This window comes from Zonotrichia albicollis, chromosome 10 (assembly GCF_047830755.1).
Source record: "Zonotrichia albicollis isolate bZonAlb1 chromosome 10, bZonAlb1.hap1, whole genome shotgun sequence".
Classification (NCBI taxonomy): Eukaryota; Metazoa; Chordata; class Aves; order Passeriformes; family Passerellidae; genus Zonotrichia; species Zonotrichia albicollis.
The window spans coordinates 11,545,375-11,566,679 of record NC_133828.1 but is presented as its reverse complement, the minus strand read 5'-3'; the positions used below and the strand labels follow the sequence as shown (position 1 = coordinate 11,566,679).

Here is a 21,305-nt window from a genome sequence, read left to right as displayed (position 1 = left end):
TGCTCATTTCAACAAATGTGGAAGCCAGTAACTTTTCTCAAATGCTGCTCATTTCAACATGCTGTGGAAGCCAGTAACTTTACATGATTGCAAAATGAAAAAAAAAAAAACTGAGCAAAGAAAATGGAGCAAAGATTCACGGAGATGAAAAGAATAATTATATCTACTCAGAGTTATTACCCATCCACCACTCCTGGCTCAGGCAGTTTTCCTCTGCAGAATTCTGGGACAACATTCTGAGGGGATATTGCTATTTACTTGCCTTGTTCTCTTACAGCTATTAATGAAGAAAAGGAACTGAGTGTTTAATCCGAGCTGCTCCTGCCACTCTCACATCCTAACTGAATCCTACTGAAAGACAGGGAGGTGCTCACTGTGATGTTCACACCAGCTCTACTGAGTGCCACAGAGCAGTGATGCCCTGACTGTGAGCAGGGCTTTGCCCTGGCACACACAGCACTGTCTCACCAAGGCACTGGGGCTCATCCCCCTGCTTTGCCCTGGCACACACAGCACTGTCTCACCAAGGCACTGGGGCTCATCCCCCTGCTTTGCCCTGGCACACACAGCACTGTCTCACCAAGGTATTGCAGCTCATCCCCCTGCTTTGCCCTGGCACACCCAGCACTGTCTCACCAAGGTATTGCAGCTCATCCCCCTGCTTTGCCCTGGCACACCCAGCACTGTCTCACCAAGGTACTGGGGCTCGTCACCCTCCTCGCTCAGCTCGTACTCAACGCGGAATCCAGAAACGGTGTCAGAAGCAGAAACCCAGGAGACAACAAAGCTGTTGGATGTGATTTCAGTGACTGATTCTGAAGTAGCAACCACGGGAGGAAGAAGAGTTGTCTCTCCTGAAACAGTGTTGCCTATCAGAGAGAGGAGAGAGAGGTTGCATTAAGCATCACTACAATTTTGTATTGAGTGGGATGCACAAAACAAGGACGTGGGTGAAGGAGATGAGGTTTCCCTGGATGTCCCCCTGCTCAGCTCACTTGTCACTGCTGTGGTGCTGGTTGTGGTGAAATCAAAGCGGGTGACTTCCTTGTGGCCATACTGCTGCACACTGATGAGCTGTCCCTCATAAATCACACCAGGCTTCAGGCCTGAGATGGTGTAGGAGTTCCTGTGGCCAGGGATGGTGGCTTCCTTCCACTGCCTGCCTGAGTTTTTCTGCAAGAAAAAGGACACTCAGACAGTGAGAGATTCCCTAGGCTGCAAGCAGGGCAATCTAGTGACCTAACCTGCTAGGTGGTCACTGCTCACTGAAATATTCAAACACAGGTGTGACTTGAATGCCTTTAGTGCACAGACAGAAGCAAGTCAAAGGAGATGAGAAAAATATGCCAAGAAGCAGGACCAATGGCATTGAGTTATTAGGTTTTACAGGGTTAAACTAAAAACAACCTAGCTGTGAACTTTACCCTTTAAAAGGAGCATTATTTGTTATAAATTCAACTCATTCCTTCACCAAAAGCACAGTAAGGCATGAAGTACTGGCTGGAAAAGAGACTTTTGAAGCCTGTTCATAATAACACACTAAAGCCATCATCTGAAAACAATATACAGAGATATTCTTCCCTTCTACCCTGTGTTTGAACTCTGTGGGAAGCTTTAAAATAATGCTCCATCCTCTGAGGTTTGTACTCCAGTGCTTTAAAGTCCATTTCATTCAGGCCTTCATCCAAGATATACTGAAATCAGTAAAGACTTGAGTGCCTTGAGTGCCTTTGCATCTGGGCCTTTATTGTTCTCTTAATAACAGGCAGCATTGAGGTACTAATGCTCTTAATCATTAAGTGGTCTTTTGTGAAGCTGTACTCAGGGGAGCTGGAACTCAGCTCATCTGTGCTGGTTAAACCAAATCATTCCTCACAGAGGAGCCAGCCAACAAGCTGTGGTTAACCAGTTTTGGTTTAGACTTTGGAGAAGATGGGCGTGACTCTTTATTTAATCCTACACAAGCTGTTTATGACTTCATATCCTAATCATTTTTACCTCCACATTAACAAAATAAAAATGGATCCCAGTAGTTTCTGCATATGCACATGTTACTAAAACAGCATTTCTTTGGATGAAGAAGCTTCCACAAGGATTTATATTCCTAAGGATATAAACTTGCCTGCTTACTGTACTAGTGCTTTGTTTAATAAAATATCTTATGAACACAGCAACCAGTGAAGTTTGGGCAAGAAAACATGAAGTGTTTATACAGCACTGGCTCTCCCCTTGATGCTCAAGAGTAGCTGTTGACCTCAAGAGGCCAAAGACACTGAATAAGCAACTCAAGTTTGCAGAAGCTGTGTCAGCCACTTCTTACAGACACCAGGAAAAGCCAAATAAAGAACTCTTGAGGAACAAACGATGGCAGATGTGGCACTCACAGGTCTCCAGCGCAGGATGTACTGGGTGATGTGAGACCGTTCAGGAGCATTCCACTGGATGGGGTGGGAGTTTGGCTGATTGGTGCTCTCTGTGATGATCACCTGAACAGGTCCAGTTGAGCCTGAAAAAACAGAATTGGTGTTTTAACCTGCTGGGGATGTTGTGGAGTCATTAAAAAGCAAGAAAGCTGCATGGCTCACATGGTATTTCCATACATGGGAAATCAGTTCTATTGTCTTTCTATTCTTAATTGCTACCTAGAAAGCCAGTGAGTAAGAATAAATTCTGTGGGGAAGTTATGAGCACTGCTTGGGTCCATTTCCTGTAAGCTACCAATGAAATGGAAAATGGGAGAGGTCTAGTACAGAAACAGTCTGCAAAACAAAGTCTTGCTGTTCAAAGAAACAGGAGGAACTTCTCAGCAAATAATTGTTTTCTTCACTAATATCTTCTGCAATGGAGCTGATAAAAACCATCTGCCAAATCCAGGTCTAATCATGCAGCATGGTGAGGGAAAATTTCTGGTCTGACACTGAATATACTCTGAAAATAGACACTAATCTTCTACTATTTTACTAAATTTCTTCATCAGTTCATTTGAAACACCAAATTTTCTTGACTCTGTGGAAGACTCCACAGATAGTGAGACTTTTCTTCTGCCCACTAACCCTACCAGATGGGTAGGTGGAAGTCCTGAGACAAAAGAGGCCTAAGAACTAATGAAAATACAAGTTCTGCAGTGCTCTAATGCTTAAGACTATTGATTGCATTCAGCTAGGTCAGGCTCAGGCCTATTTCCTCCAAGCTCTCCAATAGAGGACAGGTTTTATGTCCTATGGTTCTCTTTTCAGAGAACCTGGGCTCACTGGGGAGGTGTCACTGAACACTCAGCAGCACTGTCCTCATGTTAGTTCTCAGAAAATCCCAGCAAAGAGATCCCTGGAATCTGCAGGAAAGTGTTTAAGCCATTAAATAGCTGCACCCTCATCCCAACATTTCTAATAATAATTTATTTGGACAACCATGTAACATATATACCTGTTCCCCATTTAACAGGATTTCTAGAAAAACAAACTTGTGCCCGCAGGCAGAAAATTTCAAAGCTCACCTAACCCCAAAACTACATTCAGAAACATTAGATCTGGCTTATTTACACATTTTCAGTCACTCTTGTGTCTAAAGCAGCCCCAAGCCTGGTCTCCAGGCTGGAGGCATGCATATTTCACATAGCTCAGGGAAATGTTTGTTTAAGCAATCCAACAGCAGTAAATGAAGCTCAGCAAGCCTTAATACTTCATCTTATTCAGATTAAGACAGTGGCAGTTGCAACCTTGAACAGGAAAGTAGAGAAGTTCCCCTCATGTTCTGTTCAGGGAACTGAAGCTGAACAACCAACAAACAGGCATTGCCCATTCCTATAGAGTTCCTGGAATTGCCTGGACAAACAAGAGTTCAAATATTTAATGTCTTTGGGGCACTGATCAGGAAAAACATTTTGTTCCATGATGGATTTTGCTTCTGTAATGAGTGGAAAAGGAAGAACCACACATGTGAGTTTCAGGAAATATAAACTGAAGATTACACATGTGATACTACTAAATACCAAGAGGCAATGTAAACCCAAGCTGCTGTGTGCACTGAGGGTCATTCTCTGAACTAACCCTGGCCTCAGGAATAGCTGCAAACAGCCTGAGCCCCTCTTTATCAGTCCCTGACCACTGCTTGTGTCTGCCAAGGGACAGGAGAATCTGTTCTAAGAAGAAATCCAAAGACATTAGGTACAGAAACTTGAACAGGTGAGGGGTGGGAAGCTGGCCTTCCTCAGGTCTCACTCAGCAGGTAAGATTGTTTTCTGTTGGTTTCTTACCTGGGTAGGTCTGCAGAGGTTGGCAGTGCCACTCTCCAATCCCACGACCATAGCAGTAGCACTGGTACCTGACCCCATGCACGTACTTCTCCCAGGAGTCTCCAATCTGGTAGAAGGTCCGGGTTTCTGAGTCCTGGCACTGGTCTGGAGGCACAAGAGGGACAGTTCACACTGAGTCTTAGTGAAACCACACTGGAATAGCTACAAAAAAGTCCCAAAAGCAAAAAAAAATCCCCCCTTTTTGCACAAAGAAATGCAGCACTGATGTTTATTTGCAAAGAGAGGTACATAAAAATAAAGTGGCAACAGAACTGGAGTCTCAAATCAAGGTTCTTAATACAGCACTGCATGTATTAGGCTGGATATTAGGAGGCTAATTCAGCTGTGATGCATTTCAGTGGGGTGTTCCTTCTAGAAAGAATGTCATCCACTCTGGAGCTCAGTTCTGCCCTGGCCAACTGAGTTCATCCCTCATCCAAAGCTAAACCATGCTGCTCTCTCAAGGAGATCAAAGGCAAAAATTCCTCCTGCCTTCAGAATTCATTTATGTTTTAATAGTCCCCAGAATGTTTTTATCTTCAGCAGAATCCTTCCAGATTTACCATGGTATAAACCAAAGGGGGACAGATCAGATCCTGAAACCAGCTGAGCTAGTGTAAATACAGCACAGCACTTCAGCACACTTTCTGCCCTGACAACTGCATGTATGCCTGGCTCCACAGAAATCTTCAGTGAGAACCAGCATTGTGTTTGCTTGGATAAATAAAAGCTTTGTTTAGAGACAGCCAACAAAATTAAAACTTTATTGCACTTATACAGATAGCTGAAATCATGCCCCCACCCCTTCCTTCAAACTAGTAATTCTCTGGAGCTTTACAATCTGTGTTCCTTGAGTAAACACGTAGAGATACTACTCTTAATAATGCAGAGCTTCACAACCAGCAATTTCTAATAGGTTTTCTTGGCAATAGTTTGAAGCTTTCTTGGACTTAGTAACTGCAAACCAAACAGCCAGGTCTTATCTTCCAATCAAGGTTTTCTAGGGAAGGGGGGGAGGAAGAAGACATGAAGTCTCCTTCCTGCAGAGAATCACAACAGTTTTAGCTAACCTCCAGAGCACTATTAACACGTGTTCTCATCCTGAGCTCTCTCTTTGCTAGAACAAAGGGCAGCCAAAAAATCAATTCAGTCCAAGGTAAGTTAATATATGCTGGTGTTCCTTCCTCAGTTCAGGGAGAAAACTCTGAAAGATTTTAGGATAGAGAAAGGCAAGAAAACTGATCCTAGCATTAGGGCCCAGCTGAATGTTTTATCAGTGTTCAGGCTGAGAGCCCTGCTGACAGATGAGGTACCAGAATCCAGCCAAATGACCACAGGCTAACTACCCTGTTATCACAAGCTGCTACATTTTACAATATATGCTTGCCACAGTCGTGGTTCTTCTGTGGCAGGTGTGATAACCCAGGCATATGTCCTTAAATTAACAAATGTCCTCTCACTTACCCTCCAGCAAATGCAGTGTCGCTTCTAGTTTTGCTTTTGTACAATTCAAGACAGAAAGTGGACAAAGACTGGGCCCAAACTCCCACACCAGTTTGTCCATACCACAGCCAGTCTGTACAGAGGCACAAAGTGTGTCTGTCAAGGGGGACAGCCAGAGACTCACCTACAGGATCACACTTCCACCTGCCCCGGCCCTGGCCAAAGCAGGTGCAGTTCAGCATGTGCCCCTCGTCATGGCGCTTGTGGAAGGTCTGGTTCACATCGTAGGTGATGCCATCCACAATGCACTGGTCTGGGGGAGAGAGCAGAGCTCATCAGCAATGGGCCTAAGCATTGAGACAGAACCTTTCTGCCTGGAACATCATTCCCTTGCTAGATCAGCACACAGACTGATTGTGAGCAGCTCCATCCAAGGCAGAGAGGAGCCCTCCTTTCTGTACTCTGTGACCCTCACAGGGCTGCACACACAGCCCAGCTCTCAAATTCATCTATCAGCACTGTACAAATAAGCAACACTTACAGAAAAGAGGTCTGTAGGACACAATCCAGCTACAGAACTGCCTCTCTGTTCCTTTAGACAGGTTCCACGTGTGAACAAAACTCTAAACCACCACACTGACTCTCTGACCATCTCCTCTGAAGAACATCTCAGCCCAAACTCCTCAGCCTCAAACCACTGCAACTACACAAGGAGAAAAGGGCTGCTCCAAATTTATGAAGATACAATGAAGAAGTACAGCCATGCTCATGATGTTCTTCTGCTGGGTACCTCTGCTACCCTCTGTAGTAATCTAAAGGTGGAGGCTGATCTTTCCCACACACAAGATGCTGCTGGTGCCTACCCTTCCCTCACAACACAGTAACCAGACCCCATGCTGTAGTACAATGGTATCACTCTATGAGGTTCAATGTCCATCTGGGATCTGGCCCAGAATTCCTAAAGCCAGTCTAATCACAGCAAGGAGCAGAAAGACAAAACAAACATGAAAACAAGCCCAGAAGCAAGTTGTTTTGTTAAGTGGGACCCAAGAGACCCAAGTTCAGGTCTGGAGTCAATCCTGGACCAGCTGTCCTTGGGGAAGTGAGTCCACAATTCCCATGATTTTATTCCCCATGATATTTTCCCACACCATGGGCACAGCATCTGGATAAACCAAGGAGTGCTCAGACCCTCCTGCAGGCGCCAAGGTCTGGCTGCTGTGTTTAAACAACTCTACTCAGATAGATAACCTTTGCCTTTTGAAAAAGCAAAGTATCTCTACCCTCTCCTCAGCAAGAAAGACCACTTCAACTCCAGAATGGAACTGCAGAGAACTAGCTGTGTAAGTGGAAACAGGACTTGCACAGCCCAGAACTTTGAGCAGTCCTTTTCATGCTGAAGGAACACATTTAAAAAACCCCTTCCAAAGCCCCTGAGTGAGTCTTTCCCTATAAATTATATCCCACTTCAGCAGTGGTGTTAAAAGAGTCCTTTCTTGGCCTCTTGACAGCAACCCCCCTGCCTTTTCCAGACATGAAGCCAATGCTGTAGGATGATCAAATGTCTGTGCTTTTAAGTCTTCTTTTTTTGGTATTGCTTAAGTACTTCTCCACTTGGACCACTCACACAAATGAGTAAATAAATAAGAGTAATCTCCATGCTTTCCTGCCAGCCTTTCATATAGATTAGCCAGCAAAAGGCTAATCCAGCACAAAGGAATTGAAAATTTCACTGCAGAAGAATAAAACACAACAGCTCTGCTTTCAAACTTCAGACTAGTCTGGAGTTTTGTCTGTTCTTGAGGCGGGGAGGGGCCTATACTGAGCTCCATGTAAAATCACAGTGCTGCCAATTCCTAAATGTAGACAAAAGGAGGGAGGGATACCATGACCAAGACAATCAAGGTTTGCTTCTGCTTCAGAGCCTGTAAAGGCTGGAATATACTTTTCCAGCACATAAACAAGACAAGAACTTCACAGTTCCTCTAATCCCCTTACTACTCCAAAGAGTGAACAGAATCACACAGAATCACAGAAATTCTAGGTTGGAAGAGACCTTTAAGATCATCGAGTCCAACCCATGTTCTAACACCTCAACTAGATCATGGCACCAAGTGCCACATCCAGTCTTTTTTTAAACTCTTCGAGGGATGGTGACTCTACCACCTCCCTGGGTAGATGATTCCAGTATTTGACCACTCTTTCTGTAAAATACTTCCTCCTTAATTCTAGCCTGTATCTCCCTTGGCGATACAACAGTTCTTGAGTGTGGGCTCAAACTCACAATGATAGAAAAGAATACCAACTTCTCCCATCTCCTACTTTGACTGAAGTGGTGATATAACATGAAATTCAGTACCTCTGAGCTGTGAATAGGCAATGCAGGTCCACTCTCCACGGCCATTTCCTACACAAGTACATCTCATCATGTGGCCCATGTCATGCTGCTTATCCCACTGGTCCCCAACGCGGTACATGACACCATCGTTGGTTGTGCAGATTTCTTCATGGGCTGGGTGAGAAGAAAGCAAGAGGATATTTATGAGGCCACAATTTACAAGATCTTGATGACTAAGACCATTTGCAATGCCCCTTCATACCAGGTAGTGGTTCCTGCATCTTAACAAGGAAATTTTAGGCACACACTCAAATTTAGGTTCTCCAGCAAATCTACATCAGTAGATCTGATGGTATAGACTTCTGAAGTTTTCAGCTGTACAAGTACCTACTGTTGCAAAATCCTTTGCAAAATTAAGGATTAGTTTACAAACTGATACTATTCTTAACTTTGTAGAAGGACTCAAAATCAGAATAACAGGGAATATCAGAGAAACTTATAGGAAATACTCCAAGCACCCAACATCATCTGAAGAAGTAGATGAAAGACAAGAAAAAAATTAACAGTAAAGTCCAGCAAGTCTCATAACAAAAAAGTAAGTTAAATTCACCAAAAGACTTGACAAAAATAACATCTACTGACAACTATTACTTGTGACAGAGTAGGGAGGAGTAAAGAAATAGTTTAATTTAAAAAAAGAAAAATAAACTAGTATCATGGAGTATCAGGGACTCACACCAGCTGAGGAGCATGCCTGCCACTGGCTTGTAGCAAAGTAATGAAAATTGACTTCTTCTGCTAGAGGTGGTCAATGGGGAAAAATGACTGCTAAATCTGCTAGAGGTGGTCAATGGGGAAAAAAGGACAAAAGAAAACTTCAGAAATGCCTTAAAGGGCTTTGGGCTGAGACTCAGCTCATCAGAAGTCATCAATATCTGACAGAGAGATCTTCACTTTCCAGCTCAAGGGACCACGTGCTCCACAAGCCCTTTATGGCTCTCAGCCTTACCAGCCATGGGGCAGAAGCCAAACTTCTGGTCAGCATCGTAGTTCTCCGTGGTTCCACACCACTTCATGTTGTCCCTCCGTCCCTCCGAGGTGCAGTCGGTGTAGTTGCGGTTGTTGTACAGGAAGGGGAAGTGGCACAGAGCACCATTGGAATTGCCACCCCGTGTCTGGACCAAAACTGTACCAAAAAATGAAGGGAACAGCTGAAAATTCAGCCTGCACTCTCTCTTAGCATGCATGGAAGAGCTTGGAAAACAAAGTACTAGCACTACTTTTTCCCATGTGTGCCCTGTATATAATCCACAGGCCTCTTTTCTTGGCTTTAATTAATTCAGATGTGGAAACATAAGCTTTGCACGAGGTCAGTTCAGTTCAAGCTTTGCTCTGGAATGAGCTGCAGAGGCAGCCATGGGAATTCCCAGGAAACAGGGAAAACCAAAGCTTACTGTGCTTGGGAAGTAGCTTTGCAGATGCCTTCTCCCAAGGCCTAGGGAATGAAATAAACTCTCAGCTCTCAGCATACCTGTATTATCTCTGAAGCCATTTCCCAGTGGTGCCCCTCAGCTCTAAGGGAAGCCTTCACCCTCAGGAAAGGGTTACAGCTCAGTTATGTACAACAGGACAAGCCAAAACCTCTCTGCAGGCTGGAAGCTTCGTGTTTTGCAAGCAGCAGTGGAAAGAGGGCTGTAATCTACCTGAACTAATCACCTCTTGAGCAACTCTGCTTTACAAACATTGGAGAACAAGAGATTTACTGAGATTTTTCTATATCACATTTCTCTTTTCCACAGTGTATCACAAGAAGCCTCTCCAAAACATGAACATGGACAGGGACAGTGTTTGGATGGTTTTTTTGGGTGGTTTTTTTTTTTTTAATGAAGTATTATAAGTGCTGCAGAAAAAGGCTTGATTTTTATCAGGGAAAAACAACCAAAGTAGAATAGAATTTTAAAGACAGTGTCTATGCAGTGTAAGCAGCAGTATTTTCATGTGGGAACGTGAAATATTCTTTCCAAGGTCTCAATACTGCTCCATAGATGTCTGACAGGCACTCCAGGAAGTGCAACCACACAGGTAGACAGATCTGTGCTGTGAACACTCACCATCCCCAGACAAGAGGCAATGCTGCTGCCTTAGTCATGCCCCAGCTCTTGATCAGAGACCACAAATCACATGAAGAGCACTGCTATATATGGCAGCCTGGCTAGACAGCCAGGATGGAGGCAGTGACAGGGCTGCACAAACTGTACTCCATGGGCATCCTCCTCTTTGCAGCCTAATATGGGCATTGCTTGAAGCAATTGAACCAAGCAAAGCCAAAGATAAGCATCCCTTGGGCCAAAGCTCCACCATGACCAGGTACTCCCATTCTAAAGTCAGTTCAGAAAACAGGACTCAAGTGTCACAGACATCTTTTTATGAAAAATCCTTTCCTTAGGATTTTTCCTCCTGAGAATCTGAGAAGCCTCAGGAACAAAATGTAACCAATGGTTATCTGCTGCTGTGGCATGCAGCAGGTGGGTCTGTGATTGGTCTCATGTGGTTGTTTCTAATTAATGGCCAATCACAGTCAGTTGGCTCAGACTCTCTGTCCAAGCCACAAGCCTTTGTGATCATTCTTTCTTTTGCTATTCTTAGCTAGCCTTCTGATTAAATCCTTTCTTCTATTATTTTAGTATAGTTTTAATATAATATATATCATAAAATAATAAATCAAGCCTTCTGAAACACTGAGTCAGATCCTTGTCTCTTCCCTCATCCTCGGACCCCTGTGAACATGGTCACACTCAAGTGTACTTCTGTAGCACCCTCCAAAAACACCCAGAGCATACAAGTGCTCTGTCACCAGGCAGCCCAGCCTTGAGTCCTTCCAGACAGCTGGAATTGGTCAGGCAGCCTGTTCCTGAGTCCTCTGCTCCCTCCTCCATCCCTCCACCAGGGTCACGTGCATGTGCAGGCCCTGTGATTGGAGCTCACCATTTTGCTCGGTACAGAAGGAGTATCTCCTGTCCTGCTCGAAGTTGGAAGTGGTGCTGCACCAGAAGTGCCCGTCCGTGCGCCCTTCGGTGGTGCAGGAATAGAAGGTCCTTCCATCGTAGGTGAAAGGCAGCACACAGGGCTCTCCGTCAGAATTGCCACCGTACGTTTGGGTCACGGCTTCAGAAAGACAATCACAGCATTAGACTGCAGTTTAAAGCAATTCACAAATTTCAGGGCTCTAAAACAGCAACAGTCCCTCCAGGCCAAGTTGCTGGCTGCTGGGAACCCACACTGAATGCCAAGGAGCCGAGCCAATACACACCAAGAGACAGCTCCATAGCTGTGGCATTCCTCCACATTCTTTTCCAAACATATATTATTGCAGCTCCATTTGAATGAAGTTATTAATGCTGCTCCCCAAGGGCGCTGTTTCCCCTCACCGAGTTATAAATAGCTCACTGGGAAACATTCCTGCCCTAAACAACCAGGCTTCAAATAACCAAAACATTTCATCCCCACCTTGCACCTTTCTCCAGTACGTCCTCTTCAGGGGACATTTCTGACATGCACACAAATGGTGCTGCTCCCCAAGGGCTCTGCTTCCCCTCAGCAGATTATACACACCTCACTGGGAAACATTCCTGCCCTAAACAACCAGGCTTCAAATAACCAAACCATCTCTTTCCCTCTTGCACCTTTATCCAGTATGTTTTCTCTTGAGAGGGTATTTCTGACACACACACACACACACAAAGGGTGCTGCTCCCCAAGGGCTTTGTTTCCCCCTCAGCAGGTTATACACCCATCACTGGGAAACATTCCTGCCCTAAACAACCAGGCTTCAGATAACCAAACCATTTATTTCCCTCTTGCACCTTTCACAGCATGTTTTCTTGACAGGATATTTCTGACACACACACACACATACACACAAAGGGTGCTGCTCCCCAAAGGCTCTGTTTCCCCTCAGCAGGTTATACACACCTCACTGGGAAACATTCCTGCCCTAAACAACCAGGCTTCAGATAACCAAACCATTTCTTTCCCTCTTGCACCTTTCTCCAGTATGTTTTCTTTAGAGGATATTTCTGACACACACACACGAAGGGTTCTACTTGGAAATTAAGCCACAGGACAATCCCAGAGACCTCAGGGCAGCTCCTACCTATCTCCTGGCAGCTGACTCCGTTGCCCAGGCAGGTGCACAGCATCTGCTGGCTGCCCTGTGTCTTGAGCCACTGCATGCCCACGGAGTAGACGACGCCGTTGTCGGTGATGCACTGCCCGTAGGGCTGGGGCTGCGGCTGCTGCGGCTGGGGCTGGTACAGCGCCGTCTGCACGTTGGTGATGCTGGGGGAGCCAGAGCCTGCAGCACAAACGTGGCACAGGAGGGACATGTGGCACTCAAAGCTCAGCAACAGAAGGCTGCCATTAAGTGCTGAGATAATAAAACCTCGGGCACTCCAGCAGACGGAAGGCACGATGCTCTCAAGCTTCCCGAGATGCGGCTTAATTATTCCACTTTGCAAATTTTGAAATTAGAAGAACGACTCCCCCTCTCTGCTAATGACAGCCTCTGGCTGCCAACCCTGTAGAGTGGCTTTAGAAAGCATTTCATACAGTTTAGAAAGTCTTTTTCATACAATTGTTTAGAAAACAATTTTTCTGGGGAAAAAAATTAGTGGAAGGAAATGTAGAATAGAAAAATCAAGATCAGTGACAAGAGAATAAAAATTACCAAGGGAGTAGGGAGCCAAGGCAAAAAGGATTAATTTTGAATTTTTCATTGAGAAACAAGGAGAATAAATTTAAAATGTATTCTTTTACTCAGCAATTTTTAAATTTTGAATCAAAGTTTTTAGCACATTACCATTTGGAATAATACTGAGAGACAAAGAGGCTTGTTGTTGTCTAGATCATATGAATTTTTGCTAATAATTCCCACAGGAACCTCCACAAATTCAGCTCTGCTGAAACAGGGGAAGTAATAATGGAAACCCTTGAAAATACTGGCATCCTTGAAGTGTTACTCATTTTGAAATTTTGACCTTCTAAGTTTTAAGTTAACCAAACAGTTAAAGGTCATTTACCAAGAAAAATTTAGTGCAGGCACTGCAGGAAAACAGAAGTTCTACACTGCACTCACTGATAAGAAGCCTAGATCCTTAAAATGACAAGAAAAAGAATTTAGGAGCTGAAGATGTAAACCTTGGGCAGAAAAAATATGCTACACATAAACAAGGCAATATTTCATACCAAAATTACAAGCTATCTCATGTACAGATACAAAACAGCATTGTATACATTCCTTGACATTTCTGTGTTTTTAAAGCTCAGCCATTAGTAGGTGTATTTATCATGTCAAAGAAACCAGATGGTCTCAGCGGGGTTTAAATAAAGGACATTTCAAGAAAGTTACCCTGAGGGGAATATATAAAGTTCAAACATTAACTTGGAGTGCCATGCTTTCAAGACAAAGATAGTTCCTGTGGATGCAGGGCCCTGGATGTGATTTATTGCCCTGTGGTTGTGCAGGCAATCCCACCTGTATGTGCCAGCCCCATTTGTGCATGGAAACAAGGTACCAATTCATCTTATCTCCACATGCACAAACAAGGAGCATCTTCTGAATTCTGACCTTCTTTGCCGCTGATCCTTCCCAGACAAGACTCCGAAAAACTTGAATTAGGATGGAACAACTCAACTCCAAGCCCTGACATGTCAAAACATGTCATTCCTCTTGTTCCAGGTCATGATGTGCCACTTACCAGTGCTGGTGGTGTGCAGGGCCGTGTGCCTCTCACACTTCCACTCTCCCCTGCCATTCCCAGTGCAGACACACTGCAGCAAGTTGCCACGGTTGTCCTTCTTGCTCCAGGTGTCTCCAATCCTGTAGGAAGTCTTGGTGTCGTGGTCATTGCAGCGATCTGTGTGAGGAACGGGACTCTCAGCTGGGCCTGCACTGGGCAGCTTCCAGCACTTCATCACCAACTCTACCAAATAAGCTCATCCTTGAAAACCTGAATTAAAGGCACACCTCATTCTCTAGAGCCCACTTTTGCAATTCCTACATGCACTAAACTGCACAGGCTGAGAGCATCCCAAAATCCTGCAAGATTTCCATTCTCTTCCAGAACTGTGCTTTCACTTGCCAGCCATTGTCAAAATGAGCTACTTTTTAAAGACATTCTAAACCCATTCTGTCCAGCACACACCTTTCAAGCTAAACTTGCTTTAATGACACTTTGTCTTTTAAGAAAAACAAACAAGGGTCTTTGCAGCTTGGTCATTTCATACACAGGGCTCAGTTCAAATTCTCTCTCTCATATGGAAGGGACTAAAACCTGTTTGAGGGCAACATGTAAAACCCCATTTCTTTCAAAAGAAGCCTGCATGAAGCTGCAGAGGAGCTAATACAAGCTGCTCAAGTAATACCAGGAGTACCAGACTTTCTAAATCTCTTTAATAACCCACAGCCCCCGATGAATTGAGCAAATGGGTTCAAAGGACAGCACAACAAACTACTTTTGTCTGGATGCCAGATCCACATGGATTAACTAGTTATTCTTCCATTACAACATTGTGCCTTCTTATTCAAGGGAAACTTGATACAGTGGCTCAAATATAATCACGGATCAATGAACATGGATTTATGAAGAACTGTGGAAGGACAGATGCATTAAGCCAGATTGCCACTGAGAGATCACATGAGACAGAATGTGAATGTAGAAAACATGTTACTGATTCACACTGCTAGAATGACCAGGAATTGGGCATTTGCCAGAAGTATGGTAAATTGGTGAGGTATTCATCATGCAATTTTGCAAATGTGAAAAAAATGTGTCTAATGGACACACTCCTCAACAAAAAGCTGAAATGTCACGGAAGCAACCAGCTGTGATTCTGGAAAATGCTGGCCATAAAAGACATATAACAGCAGCACACACTTGAAGAGTAATGTCATTTTGTGGGCTAGAGGTATCATTTTATAGACATAAATTTGAATTTCTCTATTCAAATGTAATTGGAAAACAAAATGAAAAATGAACAGCTCCTTACACTGCAATTTCCCCCATGATACAACAGCACAGACCTGAGTGATGGAAAGAAAGCTACTGCCAAATGCATTTTATTAGTAGTAATAACTCCTCCAAAATTCACAAACAACACATTCTGTTTTATTCATTCCCATTTGACAGCTAATGATTTTTCCCCACATGTCTTTAACAGACTTAATACTGTCAAGGCTGGGTTGATTTTTATAGCTCACTTCTTGACCAAGTCTCTCCAGATCTTCCATTTTCATCTCAACCCTCCTTAATGTCTTATTCTTTACTGCTGCTTATATCATCTCTGAGCTCTGCTGTTTATATCAGCAAAAATCCATTATTTGTGTGCCCCAAGGCAACTGAATATGAGGCAACCGAAAAGCTACAGAAGAGTTTCTCAAACCTTGCATAACCAAGGTGTAAGGTACAAAGTTAAATTTTCTTGAGGCAACTGGTGTAAACCCGAGACAGAAGTAAGGTCTGGGGTAGAGCTAACAGGACTGAACAGAAGGTCAATAAACAAGCAAGATTTTGGGTTTTAAAAGTCCTGTTTGCTCTGCAAATACAAATAAAATGGAGTATTTACGGTAATGTACCTCAATGATGCAAAAACTTTTTTTAAAAAATCACCTGTGCTGCTGGAGCAGGAAATGGGGTGGGAAAAGTGATAGGTGAGATGATAGAGCAGGCAAAACAAACCCTAACACAAATTAAACAGTAAGAGAGAAAGAAGTAAGAAAATATTTTAATCTTGCAGATCCTGCTGTTGGAAAGGGTATTTAACTTAAAAACCACTTGACTGTCCCTCAGAAGGCTCCTCGAAAGCACAGAAATGGATGTCCTGGGCTAAATGCTCTGCCATTTTGTGGGCCAAGTCATTTCCCTGATTTCCTGGGAGATGCCTGGCTGTGGCTCAGCTGACATACACATCCCTTACACCTTTCTCTCTCCATGAGATTAAATCCCCAAGTAATCCAGGCACCCTTGTCCCAGCACTGATGACCAGCTCTGGGGAGTGTTCCCAGACTGCAAATGGTGACTGGGGCACCACCACAGGCCTCTCTCCCCTCATCTGCTTCCCGCCGTTCCTCCAGGGATGCCTGTCCCTCTCAAACTACTGTTACTTACACAGGGCAGATGAAGGAATAACTTCCCCATGCAGGATGAAAAATAAGTAGGAAAATAAAAAATTAAGTAAGCTAAATAAAGCATAGGCTGGCACTTACTTCTGGAGGTGCAGGTGATGCGGCCGCTGCCCTCACCGAGGCAGGTGCAGTCCACCATCATCCAGCCCTGGTAGGGCTTCTCCCAGGTCTCTCCCACCACATAGGATGTCCCGGCTGTGTTGTCGTAGCATCGCTCGGCTTTGAGGGGAAAGCGGATCAGAGCCTGCCCAGGGCATTCCCACACTGGGAGGACGAGGAGCAAGGGCCCACACACCCTCAGGGAGAAGGAAGGAGCAGCCACTCACCCACAGGCTTGCAGGTCCACTCGCCCTTGCCATTGCCCAGGCACACACACTCCAGCATGTAGCCACCCGTCTCGTGGGGCCGGCGCCATGTATCGCCGATCTTGTAGGACTGGCCGCCCTCATGGCAGCGATCTGTGATGGCACACAGGGGAGATGAGGTGAGGGACACACCAGGGACAGCATGGTGGTGACAAGGTAAGGGCTATCTGGCCAAGAGCAAAGGGGGTCAGCTGGGGTAAGGGGCAGCAAGAAGGAGGAGGGACATTGAGGAGAGTGAGGGGGGACATCAGCCTGCAAAATGGCGCTCAACATTTCTCGCCATTTTCTGTGGGAGCCCACTATTTTCTGCACTTCCCAAGCTCTGTCCTCTCCCCTCAGCTAACTTCATGTTCCAAATCCCAGCCAAAGCCTGGCTGGTGAAAAGGGGATGCCAGGGAGTGATGAGGCCCCGTTTCTCCCTCAGATCCTGCCCTCAGGCTGAGGGCTGGCAAGAGAGGGTTTGCCTCCATCTTGTTTGAGGCAGCGCCACTTGGGCTTCTCTGTGGCCATTCATGAGGGACATGGTGGCCAGGACAGCATGTGGTGCTTGGTGTGACAGCCCAGTGGGAAATCAAACCTCTTTTGTGACAGTCCAGTAAGAAATCAGACCTTTTTTTGAGGTTTGGAAAGCCTGCCCTGGAAAGGCAGATTCCCGCCCCTCAGTGCACCACAGCTCTGAGGCAGCCCAGGCTGAGGGAGGGCAGCAGGGTGCAGGGCAGTTTGCAAACACAGGGTTTGTTTCTTTGGAAGAATCCGAGACAAAAAAAGAAAAAAAAAGAAAAAACAGCCACATCCCATCATTTATTAAGAGCCAGTAAAATGTTTTGTGGGCTCATTTGTGAAAGCAGGGAATCTCAGCGCTCTGAAGATTGATTCAAAGCCAGCTGCAGTCAGTGAGACTCTCCAGTGAGCTCTAAACCAGGCTGATGATGAGGAAACAAGGCTGCTCTTACACTCGCAATTTCCTTACTGACTCTTTTTCTTACAACACTTATCATCCCTGCCCAATAAAGTGCCATTAAATTCAGAAGGGCTCCAGCTTCACTTGTTAGATTTAATGCATTATTTTTTTCCCATGCTACAATGATGGCTGGTTTCCGAGTCCTCTGTGGCAACACTACTAAAGTCTGCTTGAGTGTCTTAAACAAGAAACTGGATACTTTTAACAGCAAGACTTTTCTCAAAAGGTACCTCAGAGACTTTGAAACCTCAGTCTAAGAATCCTGACATACAGCAATCTTCCTCTGGGCTCACAGAAAGTCCAATTATGAACTAAGGGGAAATTGTGAACAATTCAGTGACTCAATAAGGAAAGGATTTCCAGACAGAGACGTGAAACGGGAGCTGAGGAGAAAGAACGAAGGGAAAAGAGGGAAGAGCAAGAGGAAAGTATAGGTCAGGCTAGTAAAAAGGGAGTTGCAGAAACATGTTAAGCTGCTGTCTGGATATCAAATCCCAGTTCCCTTAGAGACCAGTGGTCAATGACATTTTTGGAGGATGAAGGACTGGTTTATCAGGTGACATTCATTAATTATCATTTATTCTGAGTAGTCCCATTAATGCTGACTGTGTTGCTTTGACCCATCAGCTGCAGAGCAGACTTTTGCTCAAGTCAAAAAACTACTTTTATACTTGCACCTGTGAAGATGTAACACACTCTTGTACATAATAAGTTAGTAGCCTGTATGGCTGGACACTAACAGTAATTTTTGACCTATGCTTTCTCATAGGACATAGCACTTGATCTCTTAAACAAAAGAGGAGTTTGGTTGTGCAAATGTACATGGGACAAGGACTTTTAATTTTGACTTTTAATTTTAAAGCTTTAGTGGGCTTTGGATTAAACCCCAATGCAACTGTAGCTAACAGGCACTGGGAATAGTGTGTAAATTGCTCTGGAAAATATGACTCTAAGGAACAATAGCTCTAGGAAGAGGCTCTTGGTTACATACTGGCAATGGTGCAGCTGATTCTCCCACGTCCAGCTCCAATGCAAGTACAGTCCCAGATCATGGAGTCCTTGGGGCGCTCATAGGTCTCCCCAACCCGGTAGGTGGATCCTGTGTATTTGTCAAAGCAGGTCTCTTCAGCTATGAGGGAGAAAAAAATAAAATCAAATAATCAGCTTTGTAACCACACCAGTAACATTCACAACCAACAGAAACACATTCATTGTCTCCTCAAACAGATACTCCTTTTATCCTGGGGGAAAATGCCTATCAGTCTCTTTTTCCCCCATGGGATGAAACAGCAGAGAGGAAGTTGGGTGAAATTTGGCCCCTCAAGGCCCCCATGATGCTCAACAACCTCAATAACCTCTTTTTCCCTCCCTCAGGGAAACAAAAGTTGCACATGGCAGGCATGCCTAAAAGCATCAATCCCAGCTGTTTGAAGCCAACAGGAGAGAAGACAGGAGGGAGCAAACAACCCCTGGAAACTGTGTGCTTTGTCATGCTAATCCTCCTCACTCTGACTTAGCAAAAACTGAGTAGATTAATCCCAAATTCTGCAGCAGTCCCACCAAAGTCAACAGCAAAGTTCACTACTTGTCCACTGCTCACACTGATGCACAGGTGAGTGATTACAGAACATCAGTGCTGCCACCAGACTCAAGATATGAAGCAGAACAACTTTCTTCACTTCTGGACAGATAAAGTTCATTGTGTCATAAGGAAAACTTCCTATTGGACTTCAAAACTGTAAAACTTGGGAATCTCTGCAGGGGAAGGAAAAGTAGATTGAACCCTCTTTTATGGAGTAAGGGGACTGAGAACTCCTTAAAATACTCCAGTCATGAGAAAGGCAGCACACAAGCCATGCAGAACAGATGGCTGAGATGCTCACATCTGTCTTACATGAACACTATCAGCCAGGAACTAGCTTTTCATCTCTTCTATCTCCAGAGCAACATAAAGGAATTATGGCAAACCAGTGGCTTCAGCCCAATAAATACAGATAGATTGCATCTGATAAACTGAACTACACCGAATCCTGGAGAGACGCATCCTCCAGCAGACTTTGCATTTAAACTTCTTTCCGTTCCCTAAACTTTTTCTGCACAGACTAAACAATCTCATTTTACACTCAATTATAGAAAGCTCACAGCACGGCCGGGAGGCTGTGGAAAGTTGTAAGTTGAAATATTTTTAAACAAGCTGACGACACTGCACAGCTATGAAAAGTTGGGGTGAAGCAATCAAACAGCAGAGCCAGAGCTGCAAAGTGACTCCAGATTTGAACTTCCCCGTGCGAGTCCAGGAGTCAGTTCAGTTCATTATAAAGAAGAGGTTGGCTCCAAAATTAATGTTTAGATCCAATCCTCCAGAGAGATGAGTGATGTTTGGCTCAGGGTTCTGGTGGCAGGCCCATCGCTAATGAAAAGCATTTCTTAAAATCCCAAGCCAGATCTTCAGTGTAATTGAGTGTAGATCCCATTACTGACCCTAAGTACCAAACTTCAGTGGAAAGCCTGGGCTGCCAGCCCTAACTCGTACAAGGCTTGGCTTACTCGGCACCAAAAGCCGCGCTGGGGTCTCGGCGCAGACAAAAGGGAACATCAAACTTACGTTCGGGCTTGCTCTCGCAGTTGAACCCTCGGCTCCCACCATAGCAGGTACAGACCAGAGTGTTCCCCAGGTAAGTGCGCTCCCACTGCTGGTTTATCTGATAGTACCGTCCATTGTCATAGCAGGTCTCTGGGGGGACAGGACGAGGAACGGGGACGCACAGGGGGAAGAGAAAGCAAAGTTCGGCGTTACCGAGGGCAGCAGCCGGGAGGGAAGGGGCGCGGGGCGCACACGTGTGCGGCTCCGCCGAGCCGAGGGGCGAGCTCGGGGGTCAGACAAAGCGCCCCGGGGCCACCGTGCCAATCCCCGCGCCGTGCCCTGCCCCTGCCGTGCCCGCGGGCGGTACTCACGCTTTCCCTGCGCGGCGGTGTTCTGCGGCAGCGAGGTGGTTTGGGTCTGCGCCTGCCGCCGGCTCTTGCCGCCGGCCCCGCGGCGCTGTCCCCCCGTCGCCGCCGCGGCGCCCAGGCAGAGGGCAAGCAGCGCCAGCCGCCACACGGTGCGGCCCGGCATCCTGGCACGGCTGGGCTCGGCACGGCTCAGCACGGCACGGACAGCCCGACGGACGACTCGGCGCCGCTGCCGGGCGCTATATAGCGCGGGCTGGGCGGGAGGAGGCGGCCGCCGCCGCCCCAGCGCCCATTGGCCTCGGCGCCGCCGGGGGCCGGGCGGGGGCCGCCACCGCCCCGCCGAGCCCCGCCGGGGTGGGAGGCCCGGCCCCCCTCAAGCACAGCGGCCGTGCCATTTTGTAGAACATCTGGCTGAACAAAATGGCTTTTTTTGAAGGGAGAGGCAAACTTTTCTTTTTTTTTTTTTTTTTTTTTTTTCCCGTGGAGCAGCGCTGCCTGTAAGCGGATACTGCACCGTTCAGGAGGAGTAATGTTCTGCACGGGGGAGAAGGTGAGGTGTAACATACGGGCTGTAAATAGCAGCTCTGAGTGATGTTTTATCTGCTGCTGGGAACTCAAGGTTAAAAGCTTTCACACCTCGCTTGGAAAAATCGGTGTCGTTGCATTCCCTTCAAAATAAATTTAACACCCTCTTTGTCTGACTTTATTTCTTGCTGTCCAAAATCAACTCTGAGAAAAAAAAAAAAAAAAAAAAAAGTGAAAGAAATACTAGG

General features: G+C 45.5%; 1 protein-coding gene across 6 annotated transcripts in view; it reads right to left on the bottom strand.

Moving 5' to 3' along the window:
• The window catches only part of FN1 (fibronectin 1), a 53,520-nt gene extending 32,748 nt beyond the window's left edge, over positions 1-20,772 (bottom strand). For 2 of the 6 annotated variants that reach the window (XM_074548029.1, XM_074548030.1), the window contains exons 1-15: positions 20,536-20,772; positions 20,186-20,314; positions 18,572-18,709; positions 16,581-16,712; positions 16,336-16,473; positions 13,829-13,987; positions 12,226-12,426; positions 11,058-11,237; positions 9,082-9,258; positions 8,094-8,246; positions 5,919-6,047; positions 4,253-4,396; positions 2,385-2,506; positions 996-1,173; positions 693-869 (exon numbers count right to left, since the gene is read on the bottom strand). In XM_074548029.1, coding sequence (XP_074404130.1) covers positions 693-869; positions 996-1,173; positions 2,385-2,506; positions 4,253-4,396; positions 5,919-6,047; positions 8,094-8,246; positions 9,082-9,258; positions 11,058-11,237; positions 12,226-12,426; positions 13,829-13,987; positions 16,336-16,473; positions 16,581-16,712; positions 18,572-18,709; positions 20,186-20,314; positions 20,536-20,695 — 2,317 coding nt within the window. In that variant the 5' untranslated portion in view covers positions 20,696-20,772. The remainder of the gene's footprint in view (positions 1-692; positions 870-995; positions 1,174-2,384; positions 2,507-4,252; positions 4,397-5,918; positions 6,048-8,093; positions 8,247-9,081; positions 9,259-11,057; positions 11,238-12,225; positions 12,427-13,828; positions 13,988-16,335; positions 16,474-16,580; positions 16,713-18,571; positions 18,710-20,185; positions 20,315-20,535) is intronic. The other 4 variants (XM_074548028.1, XM_074548031.1, XM_074548032.1 and 1 more) reach the window with 2 other exon arrangements.
• Between the last annotated feature and the right edge of the window lie 533 nt (positions 20,773-21,305).